General features: G+C 47.3%; 1 protein-coding gene across 5 annotated transcripts in view; it reads left to right on the top strand.

The window, feature by feature from the left end:
• The window catches only part of ltbp1 (latent transforming growth factor beta binding protein 1), a 260,233-nt gene that overhangs the window by 228,851 nt on the left and 17,648 nt on the right, over positions 1 to 13,734 (top strand). For all 5 annotated transcript variants that reach the window (XM_047351281.1, XM_047351282.1, XM_047351283.1 and 2 more), the window contains 3 exons: positions 7,391 to 7,480; positions 8,314 to 8,442; positions 8,543 to 8,683. In XM_047351281.1, coding sequence (XP_047207237.1) covers positions 7,391 to 7,480; positions 8,314 to 8,442; positions 8,543 to 8,683 — 360 coding nt within the window. The remainder of the gene's footprint in view (positions 1 to 7,390; positions 7,481 to 8,313; positions 8,443 to 8,542; positions 8,684 to 13,734) is intronic.

The raw sequence follows: 13,734 nt of genomic DNA, 5'->3' as shown, positions 1-13,734 counted from the left end.
CTAAAGGTCATACACTTTGGAACACTTAATAAAAGAATTTCCATTACAGGTACTTCCATTACGGTTCAGGTTTTACCTGAGACATTCACCTAAGCATAAGGTACATCCAGTTTTATTCAGATGTGATACAGTGGAGACGGTCATAAGCAAAAACTTGGAAGTCTCTTACTTGCAAGTGTTTGAAATGGTTAATAATCCATCCTGTTACCAAGCAGAAGGAACAACAGCTGGAAAAGGCAGTAGAGTAGTTGTTTCTTGCAGGCCAACACTAAGCTCTCTCCAGCTGACAATTCTGCTGCTCAGCCTCTGTCTCCAAGCACACCGCATTCCATTCATCCACCGCGGCTGTGCCTACATAGTGGGTATTTCACAACAAGATGTCCATCCTCATCAGTACATAGTACATTGTCATAGGACAATCTCTATCTACATCAACAACATAATATACAGGTCCTTCTCAAAATATTAGCATATTGTGATAAAGTTCATTATTTTCCATAATGTCATGATGAAAATTTAACATTCATATATTTTAGATTCATTGCACACTAACTGAAATATTTCAGGTCTTTTATTGTCTTAATATGGATGATTGTGGCATACAGCTCATGAAAACCCAAAATTCATATCTCACAAAATTAGCATATTTCACCAATAAAAGAAAAGTGTTTTTAATACAAAAAATGTCAACCTTCAAATAATCATGTACAGTTATGCACTCAATACTTGGTCGGGAATCCTTTTGCAGAAATGACTGCTTCAATGCGGCGTGGCATGGAGGCAATCAGCCTGTGGCACTGCTGAGGTCTTATGGAGGCCCAGGATGCTTCGATAGCGGCCTTTAGCTCATCCACAGTGTTGGGTCTTGAGTCTCTCAACGTTCTCTTCACAATATCCCACCGATTCTCTATGGGGTTCAGGTCAGGAGAGTTGGCAGGCCAATTGAGCCCAGTGATACCATGGTCAGTAAACCATTTACCAGTGGTTTTGGCACTGTGAGCAGGTGCCAGGTCATGCTGAAAAATGAAATCTTCATCTCCATAAAGCTTTTCAGCAGATGGCAGCATGAAGTGCTCCAAAATCTCCTGATAGCTAGCTGCATTGACCCTGCCCTTGATAAAACACAGTGGACCAACACCAGCAGCTGACACGGCACCCCAGACCATCACTGACTGTGGGTACTTGACACTGGACTTCTGACATTTTGGCATTTCCTTCTCCCCAGTCTTCCTCCAGACTCTGGCACCTTGATTTCCGAATGATATGCAGAATTTGCTTTCATCCGAAAAAAGTACTTTGGACCACTGAGCAACAGTCCAGTGCTGCTTCTCTGTAGCCCAGGTCAGGCGCTTCTGCCGCTGTTTCTGGTTCAAAAGTGGCTTGACCTGGGGAATGCGGCACCTGTAGCCCATTTCCTGCACACGCCTGTGCACGGTGGCTCTGGATGTTTCTACTCCAGACTCAGTCTACTGCTTCCGCAGGTCCCCCAAGGTCTGGCATCGGCCCTTCTCCACAATCTTCCTCAGGGTCCGGTCACCTCTTCTCGTTGTGCAACGTTTTCTGCCACACATTTTCCTTCCCACAGACTTCCCACTGAGGTGCCTTGATACAGCACTCTGGGAACAGCCTATTCGTTCAGAAATTTCTTTCTGTGTCTTACCCTCTTGCTTGAGGGTGTCAATAGTGGCCTTCTGGACAGCAGTCAGGTCGGCAGTCTTACCCATGATTGGGGTTCTGAGTGATGAACCAGGCTGGGAGTTTTAAAGGCCTCAGGAATCTTTTGCAGGTGTTTAGAGTTAACTCGTTGATTCAGATGATTCAGACCCTTTTAATGATATGCTAATTTTGTGAGATAGGAATTTTGGGTTTTCATGAGCTGTATGCCAAAATCATCCGTATTAAGACAATAAAAGACCTGAAATATTTCAGTTAGTGTGCAATGAATCTAAAATATAAGAATGTTAAATTTTCATCATGACATTATGGAAAATAATGAACTTTATCACAATATGCTAATATTTTGAGAAGGACCTGTAACCCTTCATTGCAGAACATGGACACAAAAATAAACATTTATTATTCTGGACCAAGTGAACCGTCACCTTAACATGGTGGAGGGGTGAGGTGCTCTAATAATCATAGAGGCTATGTTGTCCGGGGCTTAAATGCCCCTGGTTTGGTCTCCTTTGGCCGACAGGCTCTGTGTGATGGTCAGACAAAGAGCGGTTCAGACACCTTCATGAGGACTACTACAATGAGGCACGTGACGTTGCCTGGTAGGCTAGAGCCGGGGTCCCATCCTGGAGCCAGACCTGGGGTCAGGACTCGTCAGTGAGCGCCTGGTGGCCGGGTTGCTCCCCACGGATCCCGGCCGGGCCAAGCCCGAATGAGAGAAACGATCTCCCACTGGGCCCACCACCTGCAGGGGGACCGGTGCAAAGAGGATTAGTCAGCGGACAAAATTGGAGACCTTGGCTACCTGATCTCCTGATGCTTAGACTGGCTCTAGGGACATGGAATTTCTTCTCGCTGGGGGGGAAGGAGCCTGAGCTTGTGCGGGAGGTCGAGAGATATTGGCTAGAAATAGTTGGGCTCACCTCCACGCACAGTGTTGGCTCTGGAATCCAGCTGTTCAAGAGAGGTTGGAGTCTCTCCTGCTCTGAAGAGGCCCACGGGGAGAGATGGCGGCCTGGGGTGTGTTCGCTTGTCACCGCCCAGCTCAGCCGTATGGTGTTGGAGGAGAGGGTTGCATCCCTGCGCCTTCGGGTTGTTTTCGCTGAGCAGTGGTTCAGAACACCTGGCCTTCTTGGCTGATGGGGGTGCTAGAGAGTGCCCCTCTCGGGTCACGACCTTAATGAACACCATGTTCAAGCATAAGGGTGTTCATCAGTGCATTTAGATTCTGGCAAACCGTCCACCGCCTTAGGAGAGCGAAACAGTGCCTCGCCAACCGTTTACAGTGGGGGTGGGGAGCTGCTGACGTTCACTGGGGACATTATCAGGCGGTGGAAGGAGTACTTCGAGGATCTCCTCAAGCCTGCCGTCACGCCTCTGTACAAGCGGAGCAGGAGTTTGGTCCACATTGCCGACACTAAGTCAGGCTTGTTCCCAGTGCATGTTGGACTCCTTTTGTCACCAGTCCCGTTTATAACTTTCATAGACAGGATTTTTAGGCATAGCCAAAACTGGAGGATGCCTGATTTGGGGACCAGTGGATTTCATCTCTTCTTTTTGCAGATGAGGTGGTTTTGCTGGCCCCCCTCTAGCCAAGACCTACAGCATGCTCTGAGGCGGTTCGCAGCCGAGTGTGAATGTGGATCAGCTCCTCCAAGGCCATAGTTCTCCATCGGAAAAGGGTGGCTTACCCTCCCTAGGTTGAAGGGGAGTTCAAGTATCACAGGGTCTTGTTCACGAGTGAAGGGAGAATGGAGCGGGAGATCGACAGACGAATTGTGCCGCTGCCACAGTAATGAAGATGCTGTGCCGGTCCATTGTGATGAAGGGAGAGCTAAGCCAGAAAGCGAAGCTGTCAATTTACCGGTTGGTCTACATTCCATTTCTAACCTATAGGGATGAACTTTGGGTCATGACTGAAAGAACAAGATCCTAGATACAAGCTGCTGAAATGATCTTCTGCAGGGTGGCGGGGCACTCCCTTAAGGTGCATTCACACCGAATGTGAATGACGTGAAAGGACTGAGCGATTTATATGTTAACCCTATGTAAAGGTGCGTTCAGGAGCGAAGTGAGGCAAAGGACGCGATGCGAACGGTGCAAATAGAGAGAAGTGAAACTTGCGTTAATGTGAAGCAGGCGATGCCAGCGGCATGACTAGGGCAAATAGTGCGAAGTGAACCTTGTGAGAGACGCGCAGCGAATTTCCCAGGAGTTTTATAGGAAATTATATTTTATTCATAAGTATTTAATTTTGAGATGGATATGTCAGCAAGCCTGATTTCTAGGCTGCTGATCAGCCGTTATTAGTTAATTATTCAATACGCTACCATGCTACCTTCTGTTGTCATATCAGCTCTTGTCTGGTGTATTTTGCTGGTTCTTCTCCATATGTTTAGGCACCAAAATGTTTATTATATTTAGAAGATGCTAACAGTACAATTTGGCTGTTTATCTATTGAGCTGAGATTTATTTACTCACCAAAGACGGATGGGCAGGCGTTCTACAGCGGGGATAGAGCGCCTGTAGTTGGTGTCCCGGAGGCTGATTTGTCACCCAACGCGGTGAAGCAGGTCCTCAAACTGGGTCCTGGATAGACCTAAGTACCGCTGAAAGCGATTGTGATCCAGACACTGCTAATGGAGCAGGTGGTGGTACTCTCCAAACTGGTTCCGTCTCTGGATAATCCGGTGAACCCAGGGATGTCAGTGCCGGTGGCGTTGTTCTGCATTTCATACATAAGGCACCGTTCCATGTTGAATTGAAACTGGCAAGCAGCAGATAAAAGCTTGGCCATGCGAGTTGTTGGCGAAATGTCAGGCGAGCGACAGCAAACGAATGAGGTGAAAAATTCACTGAAATCACGGTCGGTCTGAAAACACCTTTAGAGATAGGGTGAGGAGCTCGGCCATCCAGGAAGAGCTTAGAGTAGAGCTGCTGCTCCTCCACATCGAGAGGAGTCAGTTCAGGTGGCTCAGGCATCTGTATTGGATGCTACCTGGACGCTTCTCCTGAGGGGTGTTCCAGGCACGTCCCACAGGGAGGAGGCCCAGGGACAGGCCCAGGACAAGCTGGAGGGACTATGTCTCTCGCCTGGCCTGGGATTGCCTTGGGCTCCACCCGTAGGAGCTGGAGGAGGTGTCTGGGGAGACAACAAGTAGGAGTGAGTGATCACGCTTCTATTATTTAGACCACCCTCTAGATTTGAGTGAGGAACTGGATTACCGTTAAGCCTAAATCCTTTTACTATTCACTGTCTTTCCTATGACCAAAATAACAAGATCCTGGATACACGTAACTGAAATGAGCTTCCTCCGTCGGGTGGCTGGCCTTAGAGATGTGGCAAGGAGCTACGTCATCTGGGGGGACCTCAACATACAGCCACTGCTTCTCTACATTAAAATTAATCAGTTAGGATGGTCCCTGAGCGCCTCCCTTTGGAGGTTTTGCAGACATGTCCCACTGGGAGGAGACCCTGGGAAAGACCAGAACTTGCTAGAGGCATTTATATCCCAACTGTCCCAGGAAATCCGTGGGATCCCTAAAAATTAGCAGGAGGATGTTGCCAGGGAGAGGGATGTCTGGGGTTCTGTTGCCCCCGCGACCCGGTCCCGGATAAGCGGAAGACGACGAACGAACAATTCTTTTTGATGCAACTAAGGCTCTTTAGCATGCAGTGACCTATTTGATCTGTATTAATATTATCCTAATGTCATGACTCGAGAAAGCTTTCTGACCCACATCCACAATCAAACACAGAAGTCGAATCTCGCAAGACAAGGAGTTTATTTACAGACATAAATAATAAGAGGTGATACTGGGAGACTCAGGGTTGAAGGCTTCGGCAGCGCCTGCCTGAAGACGGTAGCAATTACATAAGTCACTGTGTTATGGATGAGGATCTTCTCTTGGGGTAAGGATCCTGGAGGTAATCTGTGGGTGATGAAGGGGTTGCTTGAGCTTGATTTAAGAAGTGGAATCCAATATGGGGAGACTGGGGAAGTCTCAGAGGAATGGCCGGTGATTGGGTTGTGGCATTTGGAGAGCGGACAGGCAGGTGACTGCTGAGAAAGCTGGAGGTTCAGTGGAGGACTGTGGAAGGTGTTTCAGAGGGTTCTGGCATGGAGGGGCTTGATTGATTAATTGATTGATTGATTGGAGCAGGTTTACAATAGAAGCCAACAGAAGGATTTTAACCCAGAAGGCCGCGTATCAGGTGAAGGATAGTCATCCTGCTGCTCCTTATAACTCCACCATCCTCTAAGAGACAGGATTACCACTCACATTCACACTCTAACCCACCAGGATCATGACGTGTAATTTTTTTTGCTTTCTTCTAGAATTTGGAAACACATTGCTGTTTCAGTGAAAGGTTTTTGGTTATAGAACATTGCTGTGTCCACCATGTCTGATTACCACTCTTGTTAGAAACAGAGTCTATAATATAATTCTGCTGGTTTCTGGGTTAAAGTCATGAATGGTTGAATTATATCAACACATTTCAGTTTCCCCTCACCCAACATCTTATTTTTCCTTGTCTGTCTCACAAATCTCTGTTGTTCCCTCTCTTTCTTCTTGCACTGCTAGCTTAGCTTTGAAAATTCCCTATCCAGTAACAGCTATTGAATATGATCACTACCTATAAAGCTTTCTTTTAGAACTTTCTATTTACAAATATCTGCCCATGATTGTGTGATATTAATACCTGAATCTGTGGCCCCTTACAGGGCTCCACGGTGGCGTTGTTAGTAGCACTGTTGCCTTACAGCAAGAAGGTCCTGGTTTCGACTCCCGGCCAGGAGTCTTTCTGCATGGAGTTTAAATGTTCTTCTTGTGCATGCTTGGGGGTAGCTGGGTACTCCACAGGTAGCTAAGTACAGCCACAGTCCAAAGACATGCCTGTTAGGTTAATTGGTCACTCTAAATTGCCCATAGGTGTGTGAATGGTTGTTTGTGTGTTGCCCTGCAATGGAATGGCGACCTGTCCAGGGTGTACCCCGCCTCTCGCCCATAGACTGCTGGAGATAGGCACCAGCTTCCCCACGATCCACTATGGAAGGAGCGGTATAGAAAATGGCTGACTGACTGTGGCCCCTTACCAATCCTAACCTTGTCCCAAAGCCATTATCTAAACTATCAGCTGACTGTGTTCAGTTATCTCTTGTGAAGCTCCCCATTTGTTGTTGTTTTGGTTCCTCTGTAAAGGGCTGTGTTCTTTTAGATTTTAATCTGATTGTTAGGAGTTAAATATAGAAACCTGGCTACTGCATGCCTCTCTCCTTAAACCACCTACGTAGAACCCAATATAATGTTTTCTCAGGTATATCCGCAGTAGTATTAAGAATGCAGTTGTTTTCCTATGTCTTAAATAACCCACCGACTGTAAATTCTGATTATATACTGTTTTAACTGTTAGTGTTTCAGTTAATACGGAATTTAATCTTTCATCTGTCTTTGTAAACTGTTTCTGTATTGGTTCCTGTTTCTACTCAAATTATTAGTTTTTTACTCCACATAATAAATGGGCTGCAGCCAGGTACTCTTCTTGCACTCCTCTTCCTCATCCTCCTTCTCAGTCTTCTCCTTTCTGGTGGTTGAAGAACAACATACTGGTGCATTACTGCTGTTGGGGTGGGGATCATAATGTCACATATGACATGACCGAACATGGCAGCACAACTTAACCTCTGATCCCCAATGTCTGCTCTCTTTTAGACCACTTCAGACAGATGTGTCCATCTGGGAGAGGTTTTATTCCCAATGAAGACTTGTTATATGGAATAACGTTCCCAGACAATTACAAAGGTAAGACAAGTATAAATGTTTTACCCTAATCTAAATATCATGCATGATATTAATTTCAAGATGTTAAGTGGTAAGAATTATTATTTTTATTGCTCACTGGTGTACTGGATGTAGGGTTTGCGTATTTGTAAGTACCCCCAACCAGTGAAAGTTTTTTCAATAGGCAGCATGGGCACCTGGTCAGAGTTCAATAAAAAGGGTTGGGGTGCATGTGTGCCAATTAAAAAAAAGATTATCTTTTTACCTCTCAGTGCTTTTGTATTGCATTTTTACATGTGCTGTCAGTGAGGAGGTGGCGCCCCCTTGTGTTGAGTAGGCTGACTTTGCTGTTGACACCGTTGGTTTCCCACACACACATCTGAGAGGATTTCCTGGAATTTGGTTTTAAATGGGCATTTTAATCAAATGGGCAAACTAAACTCAAACAAAATTTGAGTTTAGTTTGGGTGTCAACCAAACTAAACTCAAGTGTCGTGGAACGCAAGTTTACCTGTCATCAAACTGTGAAAGTTTTGTGTGGATGTTTATATCATGGAGAGGAGAAAATGTATCCCTAATAGGAAACAGCATGGCCTGGGTAACAGGCCTGCTTTTAGTTGTAATCCTTGTGTTTAGTAGAGCTTCATGTGCAGCTGAAAGGAGTTCTGCATCGCTGAAGTTTCAGAGGGATGCAACACCCCAATGCAATAAGTAACGCAATGACTAGCTTTGGAAATTTGTGTTTTTTGCTGAAAAACCTTGATGCGCCAAGATCTGTATGAGTTTCTCTTTATGGAACTTATTTTACTCGGAGCTGATAAAAACAGATCATGATTCTGTCTTGCTATTTGCAGACGCAGATGAATGCAAACTTTTTGAGAAGGAGGTGTGTAAAGGGGGCTACTGCGGGAATACAGAGGGAAGCTATGAGTGTTACTGTGAGAGTGGACACTACTACGATCCAATGAAGCTGGAGTGCAAAGGTCAGATAGTGTGTTAGTGAGTCAAATAGTTTGGCTCTGATCAATTGTCTAACTCATGAATCTTGTTTCTCTGTAAAATGTCCCCCTTACTTTTCTGTAGATGTCAATGAGTGTTTGGATGAGTCAATTTGTGATGGTGGAGAGTGTCTGAACACAAATGGCTCATACATCTGCTTCTGTAAACCTCCCATGGTGCTGGACCCAAACAGTTACCGCTGTATTGTGCTTCCCCATTTGGCTGGTAAGTTTTTAGTTTTTCATTATGAAATCTTCAACTGTATTTGTACAAAAAAGAAACATGTGGTCAAGAAAACACCCTGCCCATCTACTAAAAAACAAATCAGTGATAATGCACCAATCTGTCATGATGTAGGGTTGTTTGGTTTTTGGTTTCTGTTTTTTTTTTCCTATGTTTTTCACAGTTAAGGTTTTGACTCGTTCTTTTGTTATTTTCCTGTTTATGCTTTTGTTTCATGTTTTTCTAGTTATATTTCTGTTAGTTTGTTTCCTTGGATTTGCGTTCTGTTCAAGCCATGCTTTGCTCCTGTCACGTTGTGTTCTCTGTCAATTAAGTTTATTCGGTTCACCTGTCCAAGTTAATCTGTCTCCTTGCTCCACCTGTACCATGCTCCATTTATACACACCTGTTCAGTGAGTCATCGCAGAAACATCTTTCACTCTCATGCGCATGTCTATGGAAGCAAATCCTTACCATATTTCAAATGAAAAAGCATTTTCAGAAATGCTTTTAAATTTTAAGAATGTGGCTGCATTGTTTGACTCATTAATGAAATTAGTAATAAATCATCCTATTTGCATTTGCATTTTCTTCTTCAAGACTGCTTATTCCTTCACTAAATTAAAATGAAAAAGAAAAAGACATTTGAGATTTATTTTTCAAAATGTACCCCAGCAAATAGATACCAAAATTTAATTTGAAATGTAAAATTTGAAAATGAAAAAGCATTTCCAGAAATGCTTTTAAATTTTAAGAATATGGCTGCAATATTTGACCCATAAATAAAATTAGTAATCAATCATCCTATTTGCATTTGCATTTTCTTCTTCATGACTGTACATTTTATGCCATAATCAAAAAGAAAACAAAGCAGACATTGCTTTTTCATTTTCGTGGTCTGCCCGCAAAGTCCTGCCCAGAACTCGAAAACGAAAAAGCATTCCGTGCTGCGAGCGCAGAAGAGTGACGTCAGCAGCCGCTCTTCCTCAGCTCCCTGCTAACCGAGCTACCCATCTTGTTCGGTGGGAGGCGCTGTGCACGTCTGCATTGCATTACATTGCAAACATGCTGAGAAATTGATTGAATTGCAGCAGGGCCGAGCTCAATTTGTGGCAGTGGCAGGAAGAACTGGTAGTTATGGTCTTCCAGCCTGCCGCAGGGTGGCACGGGATTCCGCGAGGATGCCAGAAGGTGCCAGACCGGCCGTAAAACTTGCCAATGCCATTGCCGCTGTTTTTGTGGAAGCTGATGCTGATTATCGGCAAATGGGTTGTCATTATTGTTATAGCCTGTTACCTTTACATAATGATTTCATCATTGATTATTATTTAATAAACAGCTTTAGACCCATAACATAAGGTATAAAATAAATAAATAGCACTATGTGTATGTGTGACATGTTGAAAGGATGACAAAGATTTATTGCACAAACAGCCGGTTTATTATAGAGCATGAGCAGCTATTCTGAATTGTCACTCACAGAAAAATATAAATAAATGCTTGAAAACACGCAGGATGTCCCAGGCCATAAGGCTGCCACCGGAACTACCAGTTCTTCCTGTCATTGCCACAAATTGAGCTCGGTCCTGCTGCAATTCAATCAATTTCTCAGCATGTTTGCAATGTAATGCAATGCAGACGTGCACAGCGCCCCCTACCGAACAAGACGGGTAGCTCGGTCAGCAAGGAGCTGAGGAAGAGCGGCTGCTGACGTCACTCTGCTGCGCCCGCCGCTCGGAATGCTTTTTCGTTTTCGAGTTCTGGGCAGTACTTTGCGGGCAGACCACGGAAACGAAAAAGCAATGTCTGCTTTGTTTTCTTTTTGATTATGGCATAAAATGTGCAGTCATGAAGAAGAAAATGCAAATGCAAATAGGATGATTGATTACTAATTTCATTTATGAATCAAATAATGCAGCCACATTCTTAAAATGAAAAAGCATTTCTGGAAATGCTTTTTCATTTTCAAATTTTACATTTCAAATTGAATTTTGGTATCTATTTGCTGGGGTACATTTTGAAAAATAAATCTCAAATGTCTTTTTCTTTTTCATTTTAATTTAGTGAAGGAATGAGCAGTCTTGAAGAAGAAAACGCAAATGCAAATAGGATTATTGATAACTAATTTCATTTATGAGTCAAACTATGCAGCCACAGTCTTAAAATTTAAAAGCATTTCTGAAAATGCTTTTTCATTTGAAATATGGTAACGATTTGCTTCCATACATGTCTAGCTCTCATATCTAGTTCTCTAACCAAGTCTTGTCTTTTTTTTGATCTTGCCATGCCTGTCTTGCCTGCCCGTTTGTTTTGTTCCTGCCTCCTGCTGACTGAGTTTTTGTAATTAAACCTTTTCTTCACTTACCATCACGTTGCCTGCTCGTCTGCATTGTGGGGTCCAATTCCAAGTAAACCGTGGCAGAACCGTGACAGTATGTTTCCGCCAAACAAGGACCTCGCAAAGGAGAATCAGGCTAGCTCCAATGACCTCCTTACTTTCCTGTCTCGGGAGGTGGAGAAGTCGTTGCGCCGTTCTGCGGGGCTGTCAGTGCCACCCGCAGTCGGCTTATGATGGAACCAGGTTGGCGATTCCAGTTCTGGGGACAGGTCCCCTTCGTCGCCGTTCTCCACCTCCTCCCCTGGTTGTGCACTCTGGTCTGGCAGTGAGGCCCACGTCCTCCTCCCGCCGCAAGAAACGCCGACGTGCAGCGGTTCCAGAGATGGTTTCCCAGCCAGCCTACGTGAGGGCTGCAGCAAGTGAGCCCGCATCTTTGTCTGCCACAGCACTGTCTGCCAGGCTCGCTCCAGCCCGGAGTTCTGGGGCAACACCTGCCGAGCTGGAGCAGCGCTTGAGGTTCACTGCTAGCCAAATCAAGATCCTCAGGACGACAGGTCTCCTGTATTCCTCTCCTGAGCTGATGGAGAGGATAAAGCAGATCGAGATGGAGTATGAAGCGGCAGTAAGGCTGTTTTACTGCCATCCTCCATCACCCACGTCAAGTCTCCAGGGTGCTGCTGCAGAGCAGCCCACGTCAAGTCTCCAGGAAGCTGCTGCAGAGTAGCCCACGTCAAGTCTCCAGGGTGCTGCTGCAGAGCAGCCCACGTCAAGTCTCCAGGAAGCTGCTGCAGAGCAGCCCACGTCAAGTCTCCAGGAAGCTGCTGCAGAGTAGCCCACGTCAAGTCTCCAGGAAGCTGCTGCAGAGCAGCCCACGTCAAGTCTCCAGGAAGCTGCTGCAGAGTAGCCCACGTCAAGTCTCCAGGGTGCTGCTGCAGAGCAGCCCACGTCAAGTCTCCAGGAAGCTGCTGCAGAGCAGCCCACGTCAAGTCTCCAGGAAGCTGCTGCAGAGCAGCCCACGTCAAGTCTCCAGGAAGCTGCTGCAGAGCAGCCCACGTCAAGTCTCCAGGGTGCTGCTGCAGAGCAGCCCACGTCAAGTCTCCAGGAAGCTGCTGCAGAGCAGCCCACGTCAAGTCTCCAGGGTGCTGCTGCAGAGCAGCCCACGTCAAGTCTCCAGGAAGCTGCTGCAGAGTAGCCCACGTCAAGTCTCCAGGGTGCTGCTGCAGAGCAGCCCACATCAAGTCTCCAGGAAGCTGCTGCAGAGCAGCCCACGTCAAGTCTCCAGGGTGCTGCTGCAGAGCAGCCCACGTCAAGTCTCCAGGAAGCTGCTGCAGAGTAGCCCACGTCAAGTCTCCAGGAAGCTGCTGCAGAGCAGCCCACGTCAAGTCTCCAGGGTGCTGCTGCAGAGCAGCCCACGTCAAGTCTCCAGGAAGCTGCTGCAGAGCAGCCCACGTCAAGTCTCCAGGAAGCTGCTGCAGAGCAGCCCACGTCAAGTCTCAAGGGCGCTGCTGCAGAGCAGCCCACGTCAAGTCTCCAGGAAGCTGCTGCAGAGCAGCCCACGTCAAGTCTCCAGGGTGCTGCTGCAGAGCAGCCCACGTCAAGTCTCCAGGAAGCTGCTGCAGAGCAGCCCACGTCAAGTCTCCAGGAAGCTGCTGCAGAGCAGCCCACGTCAAGTCTCCAGGAAGCTGCTGCAGAGCAGCCCACGTCAAGTCTCCAGGAAGCTGCTGCAGAGTAGCCCACGTCAAGTCTCCAGGAAGCTGCTGCAGAGCAGCCCACGTCAAGTCTCCAGGAAGCTGCTGCAGAGTAGCCCACGTCAAGTCTCCAGGAAGCTGCTGCAGAGCAGCCCACGTCAAGTCTCCAGGAAGCTGCTGCAGAGCAGCCCACGTCAAGTCTCCAGGAAGCTGCTGCAGAGCAGCCCACGTCAAGTCTCCAGGAAGCTGCTGCAGAGCAGCCCACGTCAAGTCTCCAGGAAGCTGCTGCAGAGCAGCCCACGTCAAGTCTCCAGGAAGCTGCTGCAGAGTAGCCCACGTCAAGTCTCCAGGGTGCTGCTGCAGAGTAGCCCACGTCAAGTCTCCAGGAAGCTGCTGCAGAGTAGCCCACGTCAAGTCTCCAGGGTGCTGCTGCAGAGCAGCCCACGTCAAGTCTCCAGGAAGCTGCTGCAGAGCAGCCCACGTCAAGTCTCCAGGGTGCTGCTGCAGAGCAGCCCACGTCAAGTCTCCAGGAAGCTGCTGCAGAGTAGCCCACGTCAAGTCTCCAGGGTGCTGCTGCAGAGCAGCCCACGTCAAGTCTCCAGGAAGCTGCTGCAGAGCAGCCCACGTCAAGTCTCCAGGAAGCTGCTGCAGAGCAGCCCACGTCAAGTCTCCAGGAAGCTGCTGCAGAGCAGCCCACGTCAAGTCTCCAGGAAGCTGCTGCAGAGTAGCCCACGTCAAGTCTCCAGGGTGCTGCTGCAGAGCAGCCCACGTCAAGTCTCCAGGAAGCTGCTGCAGAGCAGCCCACGTCAAGTCTCCAGGAAGCTGCTGCAGAGCAGCCCACGTCAAGTCTCCAGGAAGCAGGTGCAGAGCAGCCCACGTCAAGTCTCCAGGAAGCTGCTGCAGAGCAGCCCACGTCAAGTCTCCAGGAAGCTGCTGCAGAGCAGCCCACGTCAAGTCTCCAGGAAGCCGCTGCAGAGCAGCCCACGTCAAGTCTCCAGGGTGCCGCTGCAGAGCAGCCCACGTCAAGT

The sequence above is a fragment of the Girardinichthys multiradiatus genome, chromosome 22 (genome assembly GCF_021462225.1).
Source record: "Girardinichthys multiradiatus isolate DD_20200921_A chromosome 22, DD_fGirMul_XY1, whole genome shotgun sequence".
Classification (NCBI taxonomy): domain Eukaryota; kingdom Metazoa; phylum Chordata; class Actinopteri; order Cyprinodontiformes; family Goodeidae; genus Girardinichthys; species Girardinichthys multiradiatus.
Note: the sequence above shows the minus strand (reverse complement) of the source record. Positions and strands in the feature narration are given on the sequence as shown.